This window comes from Oncorhynchus mykiss, chromosome 17 (genome assembly GCF_013265735.2).
Source record: "Oncorhynchus mykiss isolate Arlee chromosome 17, USDA_OmykA_1.1, whole genome shotgun sequence".
NCBI lineage: Eukaryota > Metazoa > Chordata > Actinopteri > Salmoniformes > Salmonidae > Oncorhynchus > Oncorhynchus mykiss.
The window spans coordinates 56,016,421-56,039,857 of NC_048581.1; the positions used below are offsets into that span (position 1 = coordinate 56,016,421).

At 42.6% G+C, this 23,437-nt stretch overlaps 1 protein-coding gene across 2 annotated transcripts; it reads left to right on the forward strand.

Annotated features, from left to right (window-relative positions):
- The first annotated feature begins 13,702 nt into the window (after positions 1–13,702).
- Positions 13,703–22,901, forward strand: LOC110494134 (protein unc-119 homolog B). Of its 2 annotated transcripts, XM_021568902.2 has the most exons (5): positions 13,704–14,079; positions 14,331–14,444; positions 14,598–14,697; positions 20,145–20,317; positions 22,072–22,901. In XM_021568902.2, the coding sequence occupies exons 1-5, from the start codon at positions 13,845–13,847 to the stop codon at positions 22,185–22,187; spliced, it is 738 nt and encodes a 245-aa protein (XP_021424577.1). In that variant the 5' UTR covers positions 13,704–13,844; the 3' UTR covers positions 22,188–22,901. The 2 variants fall into 2 exon arrangements, with proteins under 2 accessions (XP_021424579.1, XP_021424577.1); XM_021568904.2 differs by lacking the exon at positions 14,331–14,444 and having other exon boundaries at positions 13,703–14,079.
- The last annotated feature ends 536 nt before the right edge of the window (positions 22,902–23,437 follow it).

The following is a 23,437-nucleotide window of genomic DNA, read 5'->3' on the forward strand; positions in this document are numbered from 1 at the left end:
TCTTCCTCTCTCAGTATCTCCTTTTCCCTCTCAAGTTCTATCTGTCTTTCTCTCTCCTTCTCTACTTCTTTCCTCGTGTTCTCCCTCTCTTCGTCCTCTCTCTGTCTCTCCCTATCCCACTCCTCCCCTCTTTGTCTTTCTCTCTCCCTATCCTCTTCCTTCCTCTTTCTCTCCCTCTCTCTCTCCTCCCTCTGTCTCTGTATATCCCGTTCCCTCTCTATTTCTCTTTGTCTTTCTCTCCCCTCTTCTTTCATCTTTCTCTCTTCTTTCTCGCTCCGTCTCTCCCTTTCCTTTTCTTTTTCCACTTTTGTTTGTCTTTCTATCTCTAACTCAACTTCTTGTTTCCTCTCTTTCTCCCTCTCCTTCTCTGCTTGTCTCTCTTCTAGCTCCAGCTGTTTAAGTTTTTCCTCCTCTTGCACCTTGGTCTCCATATCTTTCTCTATTTGATCAATCACTAGCTCTTGTTTTTTCCCTCCATCTTCCATCCGAAGAAGTCTTCCTACTGGTTTGTAGAGTGGCACCTGGGCCCCCTTCTCCTCTCCCTCCTCTTCCTCATCTTCTATCTCCTCACTATTAACCTTTATCCCAGAACGTCCTGAGCGACATAGGGTGGAAGCCTTGTCCTCTCGGGGAGCTAGCTGAACGCTTTCGCTCGTCGCCAATGACCCCCCAGTGACACTCAACACACAGTGAACTCTGCCAGGGATTGGTTGAGGGGCAACATCCACCCTCTGATTGGATGCCTGAACAGGAGGTGTGTCTAATGCCCAGTCTTTAATTCGCTGTTTCACACCCCCAGAACCGTCTGCTTGTTTAATTGGACCAGGAACTTCCTCCCTCTTGGTCAGAGGCTCTGGCCTCGAGGAGGAGTCCAGCAGCAAACTGATCCTCCGTTGTATGCTGAACACTTTCTCTTCTCCTGTCTCCTTTACCCCTTCTCCAAACCTCTCTTCCTTCAGCGGTGCTGAGTGCTTGAGTCTGCGCTCCGGGTCAGACGGTGTCTCTGGTGAATCTGTTATCTTCTCTTCCTCCTTGGTCTTGAGGACCGACACTTTGAGGACTGCAGTCTCTCTCTTGGTCGCCTGTTCCTGCTTCTGGTTGTTTTCTTTGGCTGGTGGCTGTGAGGGGCACGAGAGGCCGGCCGACTCAAACCTGGAGGTGAGCCCCATGGACAGCCGCTTCCTGCATCCTCCCCAGCGGGCTGTCTGATCCTCCACGGCGTGACATCTGACGATCGCAGAGGTGAGCTCGCTCACAGTGTCTTCAGACTGGGGTTGAAGGGGAGCAGAGGTGACCGATGGTAATGGTACAGCCTCAGTTCCAGTAGCGGAGTGGCCTGAATCAGAGTTGCCATGTTCATCCAGTTCAGATTCACTGACTTGATTTGCCTCCGAGGTTCCAGTTCGGTCAGATATGGTACTAGCCGGTGGCTCAGATGTTGGGGCAGTAAGGGAGCTGGATGTGGAAAGAGCAGCGTGGTTTTGTTCAGTGGTGTGGGTTGAGTCAGTGTGGGGTGTTGTGGCTGAAGGAGCTTTGAGAGCATTGGTCGGTTCAGGTGTCATGGTGCTCTCTGTAACGTGTTTCACAGCTCCGCTTGAGTCAGACACAGGGCCACTGATAGGCTGATTAGGCTCCGGTTTTCTGGAGGTAGTGGGTGTAGTGGAAGTGGTCTGAGACGGCTGTGGAGTCCTTGTGAGTGTCTTTGGGGCTAGGATGGAGCGTAGGGTGGTGTTCCTCTGCAGTGAGAAGGGTTTGGGAGTCAGGCGAGGTTTGGGGCCGGGCACAGGTTTGAAGCCAGCCCCTCTTGCTTGGCCCACCTCACCAGAGGCAATGTCCATACGAGCTGCCATGCCCTCACTTCGTTCTTGAGAAGAGAAAAACCGAAGGGAGGAGTGGAGAATGGGTGGAAAAGGAGAATGGTGGGGAGAAAGGGAGAGGTGAGCAGGGGAGGAGAAGGGACAGAAGGGGAGGGAGAGGAAGAAGTGAACAGAGAGGCGAGAAGAAGAAAGGCCCTTTTAGGCTACTGGTGCTACATGAAGCCAGGAAGAAAACAAATAATTTCCTTTACTTCACATTTAGCTGTCACTCTGCTCTCTGACAAATACTTTCACCATAACGTATCACTTTCACATATTCTGGTGATACTCTGGGTTAAAAGCCAGTCGGTTTGGCTCTAAGGCCAAGCTAGAAGAGGCTGGTTGGATTAGATTTTTACAGAGGAAAAATACCTACCTCTAAAACTAAACGCTGAGTGAGACATACTACAAGCTACCTCTTACACCGCAACTGAACAGTATTATTGTTATGTCAGTCAAATAAATGTCAATGGACTGACTGTTGTTTACATTTTGTTTGACATCCAATTCTACATTATGTACAACACCACACCACTGAACAAAACCACGCTGCTCTTTCCACATACAGCTCCCTTACTGCCCTAACATCTAGGCCACCGGCTAGTACCATATCTGACCGAACTGGAACCTCGGAGGCAAATCAAGTCAGTGAATCTGAACTGGATGAACATGGCAACTCTGATTCAGGCCACTCACTTATTTTTGTGAGGGATTTGCCACCAAATGCAAACCTTTAGCACTATATTGACTTAAAGATGATAAATCGTATACTTATGATCACTTGAAATACGGGGATTGTCTACAAAAAGTGCTGTTGCAAAAAGTGCTGTTGCTTAAATAAACATCCCACTGGGCAAAAACTGGTTGAATCAACGTTGTTTCCACGTCATTTCAACAATATAAAATTGCTGTAATGACATTGAATCAATGTTGAAAACTGATTGTATTTGCTAAATGTTATCAACATAAGGGAATATAGCATTTTTTTATCACCCAACTTTTAGCCTAAATACAATGGCATGGTCATTTTTGGTTGATTTCAAGTTGAATTCACGTTAGTTGATAACTCAACCAAATGTAAATCAAAAATAGACGTTGAACTGACATCTTTGCCCAGTGAGATACTGTTCCTTGGCCTGATATTCATGATCTAGGGCTCTATTCAATCTGTAAACTAAAGAATGACAGATTGCGCGCTATACATTTGTATAATTACATTTCCGATTGAGATGACATATGCAGCGTTTACAGTGAATGCAGTCTTCGCTAATGCAAGAACATTGCCTTTAAATTGAAATCTTGCCGTAATGCTGAACTTCCGTGATACGGATTTAATAGAGCCCTTAATCTCAAATCCAAATAGCTTTTAATTTTTTTTATTTTTATCTCTGATTGATACTACGATAGCTGATTGCACAAAATATCTATACTATAAAGTTGTTTGAGTTGTTTAAAGGAAGCTGTTCTGATTTTTAACCATACTTAGATTGACACTAGTGAGTCAAGACAGGTTGTTTGGTTGATTTGTGAGTGATGTCATCTAAATTTGAATGGAACAAAACACAAATGTGTCCCAGTTGCATGTTGTACATCCTGTCTGGTCTTTCCTGTCAGCTGTCAGAGTGTAGTATAAACCAGTCCAACCACACACCACTGCTCCACATATGAAGCTCTTTAAAATCATGTGAGGAGCTCCAAGGTCTGACTGGGAGGCAAAGGGTTGGCGTTCCAAATGGCACTCTAATTCCCTATAAAGTGCACTACTTTTGAGCCCTATGGGACTAGCCCTTTCTAGCCCCGTCATAATAGTAGTGGCACTCAGGGCTCTCATCAATCAACCGGGTTTCCACTTTTAAGGACAGGATAGGTTTCAATTGAATAGGACTCTTGTCACATAGTTAGATACGATCTATTGGTAAATGTTTGCAACATAATCACTTGTTGTTGCAAACAAATGGTGACTGTCACCATTTTCTGACAAATACTTAGCAGCCAATTCTGATATTGGCATTATCTATGATCAAATCAATTCAAATTGTATTGGTCACATACACGTGTTTAGCAGATGTTATCGCGGGTGTAGCAAAATGCTTTTCTGTTTCTAGCTCTGACAGTGCAGTAATATCTAACAAGTAACATCTAACAATTTCACAACATATACCCAATACACACAAATCTAAGTAAAGGAATGGAATTAAAAATATATAAATAAATGGACGAGCAATGTCAGAGCGGCATCTACTAAAATACAGTAGAATAGAATACAGTATATACCTATGAGATGAGTAATGCAAAATATGTAAACATTATTAAAGTGACTAGTGTCCCATTTATTAAAGAGGCTTTAAAGTATATGTATATAGGCAGCAGCCTTTAATGTGCTAGTGGTCTGTTCCACCCCATGTAATAGATCCCAAAATATTCCTGTGTCAAATGTTGTTTATACTTCTTGTATTTGCAATTCCAAAACACCTGCAACTCAGTGTCCCCTAGTCTCAAAGTTGTATGTGTTTGCAGTCAGTCCACAAAAGAAAATACAAAAATACACTTTACCTGCCCGAGTCTATCCTTTGCAGACTGATGTTGAAGACGTGTTATTTTATACAGAACATATAACAAAGTTTAGCAACGTGCTAAACGTTTTTGGAAAATAATGGTTGGTTGTAAGAAAAACCAACGAAACAAACCCCGTGTTTGACTCTGTAACCTTCAGTTGGTGTTAATATGTGACCAATAAATGCAGCACACAATGACCTCACTGTGGTTGAACTCACGCAGTCTAATCTCTCCTTCACAGCAGGTAGAGAGCGGATAAACAGAGGCATATCAAAACCATAAAGGCGCTATAATAACAATCATATTATAAAAGTCCTGAAATGACCTCCTGCTATGTTGACTCCTGGTAGTGAAATAGCCCTTTTCCTTGTTGCATATCCCTAGCCTATAGTGACAAATTATATACTTAGAATCTACCTGTTTTGATAATGACTACGAGTCTTTTACTTTGAAAACATTTAAACCAAAAGGACCATTCTAGCCCGCTTAACGATAACGCAGCTGTTACTTATAGCTGTGACCAACTGACAAGTCAGATGTTTTATATGATAAGACTTCAAACTTCAGGATCTCCAGATTACAGCATGTGTGGAACAGACGCTGTTTGACAAATATGTCTCTCTCCAAAGTCATTCAACACAGATCCCACACAAGAACACTATTGTGCCACAGCGAACGATGGTCCGCAACAGTCCCTAGAGCGGCAGTCCAGACAGTCAAGCCTCGTGCACACCAACTGTATGTGTTTCGTCTTCTTCTTCAGTGATGTTTTAGGGCAGACTTCACTGGAAATAGTGTAAATCCAGAGAAATCCAAAAGGGAAATAAACTAAAACATTTAATCCACTAAAACATCAGCTTTTTACTTTACCCTAAATACACTCAGAGCCCTACTCTAGATCTGGTTGACCTGAGATAACGGAACCACAGAACACCACGCAGCTGCTCACCCATTACATCCTGCGTTCCCAAAAAGCGTTCATCTGCAGATACGATGATATTGATATTGAGTTCTTATCCACTCCTGCAGGGTAGTTTATCACCATAGCAATAAATGCCAAAACAAATCTACTTTCTTCACGACAAGGGTATCTGGATCCTGCACCTTGCGAACAGCAGCCACAGCACTGGACTGCAGTGACTCTACGGCAACAGAACCACTAGAACATTCTTTACCTTTTCTTGCTGTCGCGGCATAGGAGACACGCTTAACAGCTCTTATTTTAGCAATCTCAGGCTCCCTCACTCTTACAGGACATTCAGGGAACTCATGCGCATGCTTCCCACCACAATTGCGACATTCAACACCAAATAATCCCTCAAGTCATTATCTTTGCAAACACTTTACACATGCCCAAATACTTTTCAGTTGGAACACTGCAGTAACCGGGGGACAAATGCCCTCACAGGCTAACTCACATATCCCATCTTGACATGTGTGGAGCGACTCCTCATCAAATGACAATAACACAGACGTAGTCTCTATCATCTTTCCATTGAACATACACCTCAATCATTATGCCCCAAATACTCCAGGAATTTGTATCTTGATCTTCTCAGAGACTACAGAATCACACCCCTGATTGGTGCACTACTACGAAAATCTTGATTCTAGTGAGGCGAACATGCTCTCCTTTTGTTCTCCCGACAGAACAATTCTACAAAATTCCACTTCTGGTCACCCCGATAGATTCCACAGTACCCAAGACTTTCTTCACCATCTTGGCAACATCAAACAAATCTCCCAAGTACATCTTCTTATCCTCAAACCCCACTCCTAATACAAACTGTGAAGTAGTTGGTCCATGAGCAGTAGGATTACAAGACAGCGTTTTAAATGTGATTTTAGCACTCTTTACCCATCTTTTAGTGACTCTAGTCTATCCAGTATTCTCAGCACCTTCCTTCTCAATCTCATCTTTGCTAATTAACTCGGTATCCGTTTCCGCCATTCTCTCTAGCTCTCCTTTATACATATAAATTTGACACTACCGGTCAAAAGTTTTAGAACACCTACTCATTCAAGGGTTTTTCTTAATTTTTTACTATTTTCTACATTGTAGAATAATAGTGAATACATCAAAACTATGAAATAACACATATTGTCACGGATGTCGTCATGGAAATGACCGGACCAAGGTGCAGCGTGGTGAACGTACATTTTCCTTTATTTCTGTAAATGTCGCCAACAAAACAAGAAACAAAGAAACGACCGTGAAGCTTACTAGGGCTATAGTGCCACTAACAAAGATAACTACACACAAAACACAATGGAAAAAAGGCTGCCTAAGTATGATTCCCAATCAGAGACAACGATAAACAGCTGTCCCTGATTGAGAACCATACCCGGCCAAAACATAGAAACAGAAAACATAGAAATAAAGAAACTAGAATGCCCACCCTAGTCACACCCTGGCCTACCCAAAATAGAGAATAAAAGCCTCTCTATGCCCAGGGCGTGACAGGGTCAGGGTGGACATCCCTAACGGCGGCGGCTCTGGTGCGGGACGTAGACCCCCCCCTCCGCCTCTGGCTCCCCCCAGTTTGGTGGTGCCTCTGATGCGGGGACCCTCGCTGCTGGCCCCGGACTGGAGGCCCTTGTTGCCTGCCCCGGACTGGGGACCCTTGCTGCGGGCCCCGAACTGGGGACCCTCGCTGCCGGCTCTGGACTGGGGACCCTCGCTGCGGGCCCCGGACTGGGGACTGTCGCTGGAGGTCCCGGACTGGGGACCCTAGCTGCCGGCCCCAAACTGGGGACCCTAGCTGCCGGCCTCAGACTGGGGACCCTAGCTGCCGGCCTCAGACTGGGGACCCTCGCTGCAGGCCAAATAAATGCTTTACATAGTTCAAATAACAGACACATCTCAGCATCAACTGCTCAGAGCAGACTGTGTGAATCAGGCCTTCGTGGTTGAATTTCTGCAAAGAAACCACTACTAAAGGACACCAATAATAAGAAGAGACTTGCTTGGACCAAGAAACACAAGCAATGGGCATTGGACCTGTGGAAATCTGTCCTTTGGTCTGATGTGTCCAAATTTGAGATTTTTGGTTCTAACTGCCATGTCTTTGTGAGACGCAGAGTAGGTGAACGAATGATCTCTGCATGTGTGGTTCCCACCGTGAAGCATGGAGGAAGAGGTGTGATGGTGTGGGAGTGCTTTGCTGGTGACACTGTCAGTTATTTATTTAGAATTCAAGGCACACTTAACCAGCATGGCTACCACAGCATTCTGAAGTGATACGCCATCCCATCTGGTTTGCGCTTAGTGGGACTATAATTTGCTTTTCAACAGGACAATGACCCAATACACCTCCAGGCTGTGCAAGAACTATTTTAACATAGTGAGAGTGATGGAGTGCTGCCTCAGATGACCTGACCTCCACAATCGCCCGACCTCAACCCAATTGAGATGGTTTGGGATGAGTTGGACCGCAGAGTGAAGGAAAAGCAGCCAACAAGTGCTCAGCATATGTGGGAACTGCTTCTTCAAAAAAGCATTCCAGGTGAAGCTGGTTGAGAGAATGCCAAGAGTGTGCAAAACTGTCATCAAGGCAAAGGGTGGCTACTTTGAAGAATCTAAAATATGTTTTGATTTGTTTAACACTTTTTTGGTTACTACATGATTCCTTATGTGTTATTTCATAGTTTTGATGTCTTCACTACTATTGCTATTATGTTGAAAATAGTAAAAATAAGGAAGACCCTTGAATGAGTAGGTATGTCCAAACTTTTGCCTGGTACTGTGTGTGTGTGTGTGTGTGTGTGTGTATATATAATATATATAGTATATATATTGTATATATATATACAGTGCCTTGCGAAAGTATTCGGCCCCCTTGAACTTTGCGACCTTTTGCCACATTTCAGGCTTCAAACATAAAGATATAGAACTGTATTTTTTTGTGAAGAATCAACAACAAGTGGGACACAATCATGAAGTGCAACGACATTTATTGGTTATTTCAAACTTTTTTAACAAATCAAAAACTGAAAAATTGGGCGTGCAAAATTATTCAGCCCCTTTACTTTCAGTGCAGCAAACTCTCTCCAGAAGTTCAGTGAGGATCTCTGAATGATCCAATGTTGACCTAAATGACTAATGATGATAAATACAATCCACCTGTGTGTAATCAAGTCTCCGTATAAATGCACCTGCACTGTGATAGTCTCAGAGGTCCGTTAAAAGCGCAGAGAGCATCATGAAGAACAAGGAACACACCAGGCAGGTCCGAGATACTGTTGTGAAGAAGTTTAAAGCCGGATTTGGATACAAAAATATTTCCCAAGCTTTAAACATCCCAAGGAGCACTGTGCAAGCGATAATATTGAAATGGAAGGAGTATCAGACCACTGCAAATCTACCAAGACCTGGCCGTCCCTCTAAACTTTCAGCTCATACAAGGAAAAGACTGATCAGAGATGCAGCCAAGAGGCCCATGATCACTCTGGATGAACTGCAGAGATCTACAGCTGAGGTGGGAGACTCTGTCCATAGGACAACAATCAGTCGTATATTGCACAAATCTGGCCTTTATGGAAGAGTGGCAAGAAGAAAGCCATTTCTTAAAGATATCCATAAAAAGTGTAGTTTAAAGTTTGCCACAAGCCACCTGGGAGACACACCAAACATGTGGAAGAAGGTGCTCTGGTCAGATGAAACCAAAATTGAACTTTTTGGCAACAATGCAAAATGTTATGTTTGGCGTAAAAGCAACACAGCTGAACACACCATCCCCACTGTCAAACATGGTGGTGGCAGCATCATGGTTTGGGCCTGCTTTTCTTCAGCAGGGACAGGGAAGATGGTTAAAATTGATGGGAAGATGGATGGAGCCAAATACAGGACCATTCTGGAAGAGAACCTGATGGAGTCTGCAAAAGACCTGAGACTGGGACAGAGATTTGTCTTCCAACAAGACAATGATCCAAAACATAAAGCAAAATCTACAATGGAATGGTTCAAAAATAAACATATCCAGGTGTTAGAATGGCCAAGTCAAAGTCCAGACCTGAATCCAATCGAGAATCTGTGGAAAGAACTGAAAACTGCTCTTCACAAATGCTCTCCATCCAACCTCACTGAGCTCGAGCTGTTTTGCAAGGAGGAATGGGGAAAAAATTTCAGTCTCTCGATGTGCAAAACTGATAGAGACATACCCCAAGCGACTTACAGCTGTAATCGCAGCAAAAGGTGGCGCTACAAAGTATTAACTTAAGGGGGCTGAATAATTTTGCACGCCCAATTTTTCAGTTTTTGATTTGTTAAAAAAGTTTGAAATATCCAATAAATGTTGTTCCACTTCATGATTGTGTCCCACTTGTTGTTGATTCTTCACAAAAAAAATACAGTTTTATATCTTTATGTTTGAAGCCTGAAATGTGGCAAAAGGTCGCAAAGTTCAAGGGGGCCGAATAATTTCGCAAGGCACTGCATATATATATAATCAGTGAACTGGGCATTAGTACTCCCATATGAGCGGAGAAACACATTCCTTGGCACTAAAGGCTCGGGAAATTAGTCCTCTGTGTCTAATTAGGGAAAGGGTTAATTTTACAATTCAACACGCTCAAATCCCGAGTGTTGATGATGATTTTGGTATACTTCCTATGCCTCTGGCCACAATTTGCTATTAAGTAGCCTAGTAGTTGCAGTTTTGAAAGTCTAATTAGTAGGCCTATGCCTAGGCAAAAAAAAACTTGGGCAAGTAGGCTAATAGCCTAAAACTTTCGATTTTGGGCTAATGTAAACAGTACAGCATCCTAAAACTCAGAAAAAGCAAGCTGCAAAGTCCATCTGGCATTTGCATTGCCCGTGCAGCATTTATGGTGATTTGGCCTTTGCAGACTTCAGGGCTTTCAAGCCTCATAGCTACCAGATTAACTCTTTGTGTTCCGACAGAAGTCAATCATTTTCAACGGAGCAGTCCGCAGCGCTGCGTTGGGGATGCCGCACTAGACTGCGGTGCGTTCTGTGTACTGCATACGTTCAATATTTTCAAGTCGCGCGTTGCTTTAAATTGCGGTGGTACAAACAGAAGTTCATAAAACAGTCAATCCAGTTAGCTATCTAACTATGACGTAAACCACTTTGCTAGATAGTTTAGCTAAAACATTACCAGCACCTAGCTTCCACTTTCCAGCTAATTCAGATGACCAGGTAATCCAATCGTATAAGCAATGTGTCTCCATGAAACATTTTTTGCATGTAGGTCCAGGTAGCAATCAGCGCTTTGGTCAAACACGGCAGGGAACCCAGAGACAGCGAAAATGACTTTCTCCATGCTACAAACCTTTTGCAGCCTTGTGTCAAGTACGGAAAATGTGGACGAGACATCTGGCAAAAACAACATACGGCAAAACTATAAGCATTTGGTAGACATATGGCATCAGACTTTGTGCGTCTCCTGGAGCAGCGCAGCGCTGTTGAACAAAGCTGTTGTGATTGAAGTTGTCAAGGAAGTGAGTTAGAGCTTATACAGGACCTCCTGCCCCCACCTACCGTCAACCAATAATGTCAATGCGGTGCTATACTGCGCTATAAGGATCTCTGCATTGTTACAAAATTTGGGAGGCACATAGTTGACGAATACTGATTTTGTTCTCTGCATGCTAGAAACCATTATACACAGGCAGTTAGAAAAGCCAAGGCTAGCTTTTTCAAGCAGAAATTTGCTTCCTGCAACACTAACTCAAAAAAGTTCTGGGACACTGTAAAGTCCATGGAGAATAAGAACCCCTCCTCCCAGCTGCCCGCTGCACTGAAGATAGGAAACACTGTCACCACTGATAAATCCACCATAATTGAGAATTTCAATAAGCATTTTTCTACGGCTGGCCATGCTTTCCACCTGGCTACTCCTACCCCGGTCAACAGCACTGCACCCCCCACAACAACTCGCCCAAGCCTTCCCCATTTCTCCTTCTCCCAAATCTGCTCAGCTGATGTTCTGAATGAGCTGCAAAATCTGGACCCCTACAAATCAGCCGGGCTAGACAATCTGGACCCTTTCTTTCTAAAATTCTCTGCCAAAATTGTTGCCACCCCTATTACTAGCCTGTTCAACCTCTCTTTCGTGTCGTCTGAGATTCCCAAAGATTGGAAAGCAGCTGCGGTCATCCCCCTCTTCAAAGGGGGTGACACTCTTGACCCAAACTGCTACAGACCTATATCTATCCTACCATGCCTTTCTAAGGTCTTCGAAATCCAAGTCAACAAACAGATTACCGACCATTTCGAATCTCACCATACCTTCTCTGCTATGCAATCTGGTTTCAGAGCTGGTCATGGGTGCACCTCAGCCACGCTCAAGGTCCTAAATGATATCTTAACCGCCATCGATAAGAAACATTACTGTGCAGCCGTATTCATTGATCTGGCCAAGGCTTTCGACTCTGTCAATCACCACATCCTCATCGGCAGACTCGACAGCCTTGGTTTCTCAAATGATTGCCTCGCCTGGTTCACCAACGACTTCTCTGATAGAGTTCAGTGTGTCAAATCGGAGGGTCTGCTGTCCGGACCTCTGGCAGTCTCTATGGGGGTGCCACAGGGTTCAATTCTTGGGCCGACTCTCTTCTCTGTATACATCAATGAGGTCGCTCTTGCTGCTGGTGAGTCTCTGATCCACCTCTACGCAGACGACACCATTCTGTATACTTCTGGCCCCTCTTTGGACACTGTGTTAACAACCCTCCAGGCAAGCTTCAATGCCATACAACTCTCCTTCCGTGGCCTCCAATTGCTCTTAAATACAAGTAAAACTAAATGCATACTCTTCAACCGATCGCTACCTGTACCTACCCGCCTGTCCAACATTACTACTCTGGACGGCTCTGACTTAGAATACGTGGACAACTACAAATACTTAGGTGTCTGGTTAGACTGTAAACTCTCCTTCCAGACCCATATCAAACATCTCCAATCCAAAGTTAAATCTAGAATTGGCTTCCTATTTCGCAACAAAGCATCCTTCACTCATGCTGCGAAACTTACCCTTGTAAAACTGACCATCTTACCAATCCTCGACTTTGGCGATGTCATTTACAAAATAGCCTCCAATACCCTACTCAACAAATTGGATGCAGTCTATCACAGTGCAATCCGTTTTGTCACCAAAGCCCCATATACTACCCACCATTGCGACCTGTACGCTCTCGTTGGCTGGCCCTCGCTTCATACTCGTCGCCAAACCCACTGGCTCCATGTCATCTACAAGACCCTGCTAGGTAAAGTCTCCCCTTATCTCAGCTCGCTGGTCACCATTGCATCTCCCACCTGTAGCACACGCTCCAGCAGGTATATCTCTCTAGTCACCCCCAGGACCAATTCTTTCTTTGGCCGCCTCTCCTTCCAGTTCTCTGCTGCCAATGACTGGAACGAACTACAAAAATCTCTGAAACTTGAAACACTTATCTCCCTCACTAGCTTTAAGCACCAACTGTCAGAGCAGCTCACAGATTACTGCACCTGTACATAGCCCACCTATAATTTAGCCCAAACAACTACCTCTTTCCCTACTGTATTTAATTTATTTATTTATTTTGCTCCTTTGCACCCCCATTATTTTTATTTCTACTTTGCACATTCTCCCATTGCAAATCTACCATTCCAGTGTTTTACTTGCTATATTGTATTTACTTTGCCAGCATGGCCTTTTTGCCTTTACCTCCCTTATCTCACCTCATTTGCTCACATCGTATATAGACTTGTTTATACTGTATTGTTGACTGTATGTTTGTTTTACTCCATGTGTAACTCTGTTGTATGTGTCGAGCTGCTTTGCTTTATCTTGGCCAGGTCGCAATTGTAAATGAGAACTTGTTCTCAACTTGCCTACCTGGTTAAATAAAGGTGAAATAAAAAATAAATAAAAAAATGCCTCTGGAGGCTCCGCAATTGCGTCACACCCCTCCATACAGAGCCTCTGACCACATAGGAGGATAAAGCATACATTCGCTTTGAGTCTCGAGCTGCCTGAATCAATGATGGTACAGCAATACATCATACAGATTGTAACTTTAAAATATTGAGGGACTGTGAATCAGTGGTGGTTAAACACAACACCAGTAGGCGCAAAGGTTCAGTGCCTTTGCCCACCGCATGCGTAAATCCATTTTGGCGCAATCTCTCCAAACGACCTTGGCGCATAAAAGTCTGAGTGTGCGTTTAAGCAAGCATATGTAACCTATGCCAGGTGTGGTGCACATCCTGCCACCTAGTGTTATTCCTTTGAAAGTCCCCCTTTCACCTACACTTGCGCTCTGATCAGTTGTCATGGCAACTGTACAGCATGTGCCTAAAAAAACAAGTGCTTGACCCATCAACGAGAAGCGGAGATTCGTCAGTCAACAACTACGACGCCATCTTATTACTTTAAGGTAGAGAGAGACAGAGACAGATAGGCAAGGTTGTCATCATAACTGGGAATTATGAGCGGAGCTAAAGGCCGCATCGACCCGCCTGTTGCTGCTGAGAATGTCTCGAGCGCCGGGCACAGTTCCGCGGCTCCTGCGCGGGAGCGCAAGCCAAGTGGAGGGGTTCTGAAGAGACTCAAGTCTCGGCGAAGCCAGGTTGATAGTAGGCCCGTCACAGAAGACCATCTGCGGACACAAGTTGGCCACATCACCCCTGAAGAGGTCCTAGGATTGCGGGTTGCTACACGGGGTAGGATATATCTATTTTCTGAAAGATGCATTTATATACAGTGGCATTCAGTAATTGAGTGTGGCATTCAGTAATTGAGTGTGGCGTTGAGCATTGAGTGTGGCGTTGGGTAAAACTAGCACACGAATGTCTGTCTATTTACCTGCATAGTCGCTCTGATAGATGAATAGATCAGAAGATAGATAATTCTATTGCACACTAGATCTTGTAAAACAGCCACCGAATACCCATAACCTGTATGTCCATCCCAGGGTACCTGTGTAAACCAGAGGACAACATCTTCAACATAGATTTCATTCGCTTTAAAATCAGAGACCTGGAGACAGAGACTGTGTTGTTTGAAATTGCCAAACCACCTCATACGGGTACAGTCCATATTCTCTCTGTGTGTCTGTGTATTACCACTGTAGTATGTCTGACTAATATGATCATGTGTTTGTGTTTGTTGCATGTACTGGAAATCATCACCGTGCCATTGGTGTAAAAATAAATGGTGTGTGTTGTGTCGTTGACCTCAGAGGAAGACGAGGAGAATGGAGAGGGAGACATGAGTGCAGGACGTTTCGTACGCTACCAGTTCACAGCAGCATTCCTACAACTGAGGACAGTGGGAGCCACGTGCGTAACACTTTCTCTCTCTTTCAATTCAATTTAAATTTAAGGGCTTTATTGGCTTGGGAAACATATGTTAACGTTGTCAAAGCAAGTGAAGTAGATAATAAACAAAGTGGGAAAAAACAATACAAATGTGCAGTTAACATTACACTCACAAAAGTTCCAAAATAATGAAGACATTTTAAATGTCATATTATGTGCAAATAGTTAAAGTACAAAGGGGAAGATAAATAAACATAAATATGGGTTGTATTTACAATACTGTCTTGTGGCAACAGGTCACAAATCTTGCTGCTGTGATGGCACACCGTTGTATTTCACTAAAATGGGGCGGAAGGTAGCCTAGTGGTTAGAGCGTTGGGCCAGAAAGGTTGCTGGATCGAATTCCCAGGCTGACAAGGTGAAATCTGTTGTTCTGCCCCTGAACAAGGTAGTTAACTCACTTGTTCCCCGGTAGGCCGTCATTGTAAATAAGAATTTGTTCTTAACTGACTTGCCTAGTTAAATGAATGTAAAATAAATAAATATGGGAGTTCATCAAAATTGGGTTTGTTTTCAAATTCTTTGTGGGTCTGTGTAATCTGACGGAAATATGTGTCTCTTATATGGTCATACATTTGGCAGGAGGTTAGGAAGTGCAGCTCAGTTTCCACCTAATTTTGTGGGCAGTGTGCACATAGCCTGTCTTCTCTTGAGAGCCAGGTCAGCCTACGATGGCCTTTCTCAATAGCAAGGCTATGCTCACTGAGTCTGTACAGAGTCAAAGTAGAATTTAACGTCCTTTTAGAATTTCCTAAATAGAATTTAACGTCCTTTTTTTGGGATTTTGATAATTAGCGGGTATCGGCCTAATTCTGCTATGCATGTATTATTTGATGTTTTACGTTGTACACTAAGGACATTTTTGCAGAATTCTGCATGCAGAGTCTCAATTTGGTGTTTTTCCCATTTAGTGAATTCTTGATTGGTGAGCGGACCCCAGACCTCACAACCATAAAGGGCAATGGGCTCTTTAACTGATTCTCGTATTTTTAGCCAGATCCTAATTGGTATGTCAAATTGTATGTTCCCTTTGATGGCATAGAAGGCCCTTCTTGCCTTGTCTCTCAGACCGTTCACAGCTTTGTGGAAGTTACCTGTGGCGCTGATGTTAGGCCGAGGTATAGTTTTTTGTGTGCTCTAGGGCAATGGTGTCTAGATGGAATTTGTATTTGTGGTCCTGGCAACTGGACCTTTTTTGGAACACTTTTATTTTTGTCTTACTGAGATGTACTATCAGGGCCCAGGTCTGAGGATCTGTGCAGAAGATCTAGGTACTACTGTAGGCCCTCCTTGGTTGGGGAGCAAACAGTCAAAACATTTGACCTCAGATTCTTGCCATTCGTTGATATATATGTTGAACGGAGTGGGGCTTAAGCTGCTTGTGTACATGGATTTTATAATGTCGTTTGTTTTTCCCCAACACCGCATTCCATCAATTTGTATAGGAGACCCTCATGCCAAATTGAGTAAAAAGCTTTTTTGAAATCAACAAAGCATCAGAAGACTTTGCCTTTGTTTTGGTTTGTTTGTTTGTCCATTAGGGTGTGTAGGGTGAATACGTAGTCTGTCGTATGGTCATTTCGTAAAAAGCCAATTTGACATTTGCTCAATACATTGTTTTCACTGAGGAAATGTACCAGTCTGCTGTTAATGAAAATGCAGAGGATTTTGCCAAGGTTGCTGCATATATTGGGGTCAAATTTGTCTCCACTTTCGTGGATTGGGGTGATCAGTCCTTGGTTCCAAATATTGGGAAAGATGCCAGAGCTAAGGATGATGTTAAAGAGTTTAAGTATAGCCAATTGAAATGTGTGGTCTGTATATTTTATAATTTCATTGAGGATACCATCAACACCACAGGCCTTTTTGGGTTGGAGGGTTTGTATTTTGTCCTGTAGTTCATTCAATGTAATTAGAGAATCCAGTGGGTTCTGGTAGTCTTTTAATTAGAGGTCGACCGATTATGATTTTTCAACGCCGATAACGATTATTGGATGACCAAAAAAGCAGATACCGATTAATCGGCCGATTAAAAAAAAGATATATATATATATATATATATATATATAATTTGTAATAATGACAATTACAACAATACTAAATGAACACTTATTTTAACTTAATATAATACATCAATAAAATCAATTTAGCCTCAAATATATAATGAAACAGGTTCAATTTGGTTTAAATAATGCAAAAAAAAAGTGTTGGTAAAGAAAGTAAAAGTGCATATGTGTCATGTAAGAAAGCTAACGTTTAAGTTCCTTGCTCAGAACATGAGAACATATGAAAGCTGGTGGTTCCTTTTAACGAGTCTTCAATATTCCCAGGTAAGAAGTTTTAGGTTGTAGTTATTATAGGAATTATAGGACTATTTCCCTCTATACCATTTGTATTTCATTAACCTTTGACTATTTGATGTTCTAATATGCACTTTAGTATTGACAGTGTAACAGTACAGCTTCCGTCCCTCTCCCCGCTCCTCCCTGGGCTCGAACCAGGAACACAACGACAACAGCCACCCTCGAAGCAGCGTTACCCATGCAAAGCAAGGGGAACAACCACTCCAAGTCTCAGAGCGAGTGACGTTTGAAACGCTATTAGCGCGCACCCCGCTAACTAGCTAGCCATTTCACTTTGGTTACACCAGCCTCATCTCGGGAGTTGATAGGCTTGAAGTCATAAACAGCGCAATGCTTGACGTACAACGAAGAGCTGCTGGCAAAATGCACGAAAGTGCTGTTTGAATGAATGCTTACGAGCCTGCTGCTGCTTACCACCTCTCAGTCAGATACTTGTATGCTCAGTCAGATTATATGCAACGTAGGACACGCTAGATAAACTAGTAATATCAACCATGTGTAGTTAACTAGTGATTATGATAGATTGTTTTTTATAAGATAAGTTTAATGCTAGCTAGCAACTTAACTTGGCTTACTGCATTCGCGTAACAGGCAGTCTCCTCGTGGAGTGCAACGAGAGGCAGGTGGTTATAGCATTGGACAAGTTAACTGTACGGTTGCAAGATTCGATCCCCCGAGCTGACAAGGTGAAAATCTGTTGTTCTGCCCCTGTGAACGAGACAGTTAACCCACCGTTCCTAGGCCGTCATTGAAAATAAGAATGTTTTCTTAACTGACTTGCCTAGTTAAATAAAGATTAAATAAAGGTGTAAAAAAAATAAGAATAATTGAAATCTGCCCTAATTAATCGGCCATTACGATTAATCGGTCGACCTCTACTTTTAATAGTTGATTCTAAGATTTGTATTTGATCATGTATATGTTTTTTCTGTTTGTTCTTTGTTATAGAGATGTGGTTTACCCATACATCTCAATTTTGGATAGATAACTCTCCATGTTGTTGTTTGTTTAGTGTTTTCCAATTTTCTCAGAAGTGGTGAGAGTCTATGGATTCTTCAATTACATTGAGCTTATTTCTGACTTGCTGTTCCTTCTTTTTCCGTGGTATTTCTGTATTGTTTTAGTGATTAACCATAGTGATGGCGTAGGCTCAGGTTTTCTGGGTCTCTATGGGTGGGTTGCACCAACATGGTTTAAATTAACCTAGGATTAGAGCAAATCTAGGTTTTGTAAATCTAGGTTTATAATTAATCAGAGATGTGTTGCACCACTTAATTTTGAATCTGGATCAGTGCTGGAAAAAACATAAAAGCGAAAGTCAAGAAGGATGCGGCAGAGGAGAGGCGGGGGGCTATTTCAGACCGGAGCGGGACGGGGGCCTCCGTCCAAGGGAATTGATCCTATCACCCAGAAGATATGCGAGATGATTCCCCAGCAGTTTGCCCCTCTCCATAACCCCTATGATATCGACGGACAACTTGACCCACCAATATTTAGTAAGCATAAATAACTGGTAAATATCAATGCCTATAATGCACGTTAAAACTAATGTTAATGCAACTTCACTACAATGTTAACGTTATCAGCCCGTTACAGCATGTTGCATAACATCATCATTCGTACCAAGGTGGGACATATCATAAGCCCCAATTCAATTGTTGTACAAAATGGGCATGTAAATAGCCTGCTAATAATGAGTTAATTATCATAAAACTAAACAGGATTCAAACTGTCTCTAATTATTCTCTGAGGAACTTGTTTTGGTCTGCAATTTTATCAGTTAAATTACCTAAAGTGGCAGTTTAGAATTAATCTCCCATCTAAGTTTATATATTTTTAAAAAATCATTTTAATCATGCTTAATATTAATCTAGGTTTAAAGTGAAAGCTACATTTAACATTAGAGGAAGGATTTAAGTTAAAACTAGGTTTACAATTTGGTACCACATGATTAATAGATAAACCTTGATTTAACCCAGTTTAAGAGTTAATCCATGTTTGTGCAACCCACCCTATGTTTTTGGTTGGATACGTTTCTCTATTTCATTCTTAGGTTTTTGCATTCTTCATCAAACCATTTGTCATTTTTGTTAATTTTCTTCGGTTTTCTGTTTGAAATTTTTAGATTTGATAGGGAAGCTGAGAGGTCAAATATGCTGTTTAGCTTTTTCCTTTGGCTTTGATGCCTCATGATTGAGTATTGCTTTGTTCAAGTAGACTATGATTTTGCAGTGATCTGATATGGGTGTCAGTGGACTGACTGTGAACGCTATGAGAGACTCTGGGTTGAGGTCAGTGATAAAGTAGTCTACAGTACTACTGCCAAGAGATGAGCTAAAGGTGTACTTAACGTAGGAGTCTTACCCTTGAAGTCTACAATTGACTATGTACATACCCAGCATGCGACACAGCTGAGGAGTTGTGACCCGTTTTGGTTGGTTATGTTGTCATAGTTGTGCCTAGGGGGCATATGGGGAGGGAATGCTGTCACCTCCAGGTAGGTGTTTGTCTTTCTGTGTGCTGAGGGTGTCAGGTTCAAGTCCAGTTCTGGCATTTAGGTTGCCACAGACTAGTACATGTCCCTGGGCCTGGAAATTATTGATTTTCTCCCTCCAGGATGGAGAAGCTGTCTACGTTAAAGTATGGGTATTCTATTGGGGCGATATAGGTAGCACACAGGAGGACATTTTTCTCTGTTGAGATAACTTCCTTTAGAATTTCTAGCCAAATATAAAATGTGCCTCAGTTGATTAATTTAATAGAGTGAGTTAGGTCTGCTCTAAACCAAATTAGCATAACCCCCGAGTCCCTTCCCTGTTTCACACCTGGTAGTTTGCTGGATGGGACTACCAGCTCTCAGTAACCTAGAGGGCAACCAGTGGGTCCATCTCCTCTATACCATGTTTCTTGTAGGACACACACACAGCACAGCACAGACAGCATAGTTTTTTCGATCCACACGTTTACTCACGTACTGTACCTACTGCATGTTTACCCCCTCTCTGTCGGTCTGTATGTCTGTCTCTCTCTCTGTCTGTGTGTCAGAGTGGAGTTTACAGTTGGCACACGGCCTCTGAACAGCTTCAGGATGATTGAGAGGCACTACTTCAGGGATCACCTCCTGAAGAGCTTTGACTTTGACTTCGGCTTCTGTATCCCAAACAGCCGCAATACTTGCGAACACATCTACGAGTTCCCTCAGCTGTCCGAGAGCTTGGGTGAGTTTTACATCCCAACCATTAGTCAATTAAGCACTTCGTTACTGATGTTTTTTGAAAAGTGCTACATGATTAAATAATGTAGGAGTAAATAAGTAGAATGTGTACATTTACAGTTGAAGTCGGAAGTTTACATCCACTTAGATTGGAGTCATTAAAACTTGGTTTTTTAACCACTCCACAGATTTCTTGTTAACAAGAGTCAGTTAGGACATCTACTTTGTGCTTGACACAAGTACATTTTCCAACAATTGTTTACAGACAGATTATTTCACTTTTAATTCACCATATCACAATTCCAGTGGGTCAGAAATGTACATACATTAAGTTCACTGTGCCTTTAAACAGCTTGGAAAATTCCCAAAATTCCCACTTTAGAAGCTTCTGATTGGCTAATTGACATCATTTGAGTCAATTGGAGGTGTACCTGTGGATGTATTTCAAGGCCTACCTTCAAACTTAGTGCCTCTTTGCTTGACATCATGGGAAAATCAAAAGAAATCAGCCAAGACCTCAGTAAAAAAAATTGTAGATCTCCACAAGTCTGGTTAATCCTTGGGAGTAATTTCCAAACGCCTGAAGGTACCACGTTCATCTGTACAAACAATAGTACCCAAGTGTAAACACCATAGGACCACGCAGACGTCATACCACTCAGGAAGGAGACGCATTCTGTCTCCTAGAGATGAACGTACTTTGCTGCAAAAAGTGCAACTCAATCCCAGAACAACAGCAAAGGACCTTGTGAAGATGCTGTAGGAAATGGGTACAAAAGTATCTATATCCACAGTCAAACGAGTCCTATATCGACATAACCTGAAAGGCCGCTCAGCAAGGAAGAAGCCACTGCTCCAAAACCGCCATAAAAAAGCCAGAATATGGTTATGGAATTGCACATGGGGACAAAGATCGTACTTCTTGGAGAAATGCCCTCTGGTCTGAGGAAACAAAAATAGAACTGTTTGGCCATAATGACCATCGTTATGTTTGGAGGAAAAAGGGGGAGGCTTGCAAGCCGAAGAACACCATCCCAACCGTGAAGCATGGGGGTGGCAGCATCATGTTGTGGGGGTGCTTTGCTGTAGGGGGGACTGGTGCACTTCACAAAATAGATGGCGTCATGAGGGAGGAATAATATGTGGATATATTGAAGCAACATCTCAAGACATCAGTTAAAGCTTGGTCGCAAATGGGTCCTCGAAATGGACAATGACCCCAAGCATACTTCCAAAGTTGTGGCAAAATGGCTTAAGGACAACAAAGTCAAGGTATTGGAGTGGCCATCACAAAGCTCTGACCTCAATCCTATAGAAAATGTGTGAGCAGAACTGGAAAAAGTGTGTGCGACAAGGAGGTCTACAAACCTGACTCAGTTACATCAGCTCTGTTAGGAGGATTGGGCCAAAACAAACAAATACTAATTGAGTGTATGTAAACTTCTGCCCCACTTGGAATGTGATGAAAGAAATAAAAGCTGAAATAAATCATTCTCTGTACTATTATTCTGACATTTCACATTCTTAAAATAAAGTGGTGATCCTAACTGAAGACAGGGAATATTTACTAGGATTAAATGTGAGGAATTGTGAGTTTAAATGTATTTGGCCAAGGTGTATGTAAACATCCGACTTCAACTGTATGTGGAAATGAAATCATTTACTGAATGAAATGCACATCACCTTTTGAATACATTATCCAGACATGTGAAACATTAATAACATGTGAAATACAGAATAATAAATGCTCCCTTCCAGTTTGTCAGATGGTGGAACATCCCTACGAGACGAGGTCAGACAGCTTCTACTTTGTTGACAACAGACTGGTCATGCACAACAAGGCAGACTACGCTTATAACGGGGGCAGGCATTGAGTGTGTGTGTGTGTGTGTGTGTGCGCGTGTGTGTGTGTGTGTGCGCGTGCTGTGCCCAAGCCTATACTCACACCAGCAGACTCTCCCCCAAATGTGGATTACTGTAAGTTAAAAAAGCCTTTATTGTCATGGTATAGCTGTATAGTATGGAAAAGTTTAAAAACAGCAGGACAGAGCCGCATAGAGCCACATAGACTACTGGCAGTAGTATGGCAAAACTCTGCCAATAGTGCTTTCTCTGTACCACCAAAAGGAAGCAGGTTGAACCCCAATGATGTGTCTCAACTAACCAAATGGTTGATTTTAGTGTGTAGTTGGACAGTTGATGTACTGTGCACTCCTTGGCTTTTAAGGGAAAGCATATTCCCCACTTTTGTTGAACCATGAGAAGCACTAGTTTCCCACCAAATGCAGCTTTTTAGGAGTGAGTCATACCCGTAAAAGACCCAACAATGACCACACACACAGGCAGACAAACAATCTTTCTCTCTTTCTCTCCCTATTTCTATTTCTCTCTATCGTAACCTGCTGTGCTCAGGCCCACACTCCAGTCTGGAAATATAATTAAGATGGGAATGGGGAAGACATCCACGCACTCACACACTCACTGTCAAATACACATGTTGTGGGGGTGCTTTCCTGCAGGAGGGACTGGTGAACATCACAAAATAGATGGCATCATGAGGAAATAAAATTATGTGGATATATTGATGCAAAATCTCAAGACATTAGTCAGGAAGTTAAAGCTTGGTCGCAAATGGGTCTTCCAAATGGACAATGACCCCAAGTGTATTTCCAAAGTTGTGGCAAACTGGCTTAAGAACAACAAAGTCAAGGTATTGGAGTGGCCATCACAAAGCCCTGACCTCAATCCCATAGAAAATTTGTGGGCAGAACTGAAAAGGCGTGTGCAAGCAAGGAGGCCTACAAACCTGACTGAGTTACGCCAGCTCTGTCAGGAGGATTGAGCCAAAATTCTCCCAACTTATTGTGGGAGCTTATGGAAGGCTACCCAAAACGTTTGACCCAAGTTAAACAATTTAAAGGCAATGCTACCAAATACTAATTGAGTGAATGTGAACTTCTGACCCCCTGGGATTGTGATGAAAGAAATAAAAGCTGAAATAAATCATTCTCTCTACTATTATTCTGACATTTCAAATTCTTAAAATAAAGTGATGATCCTAACTGACCTAAAACAGGGAATTTGTACTATGATTAAATGTCAAATAAATAAGTTCAAATGTATT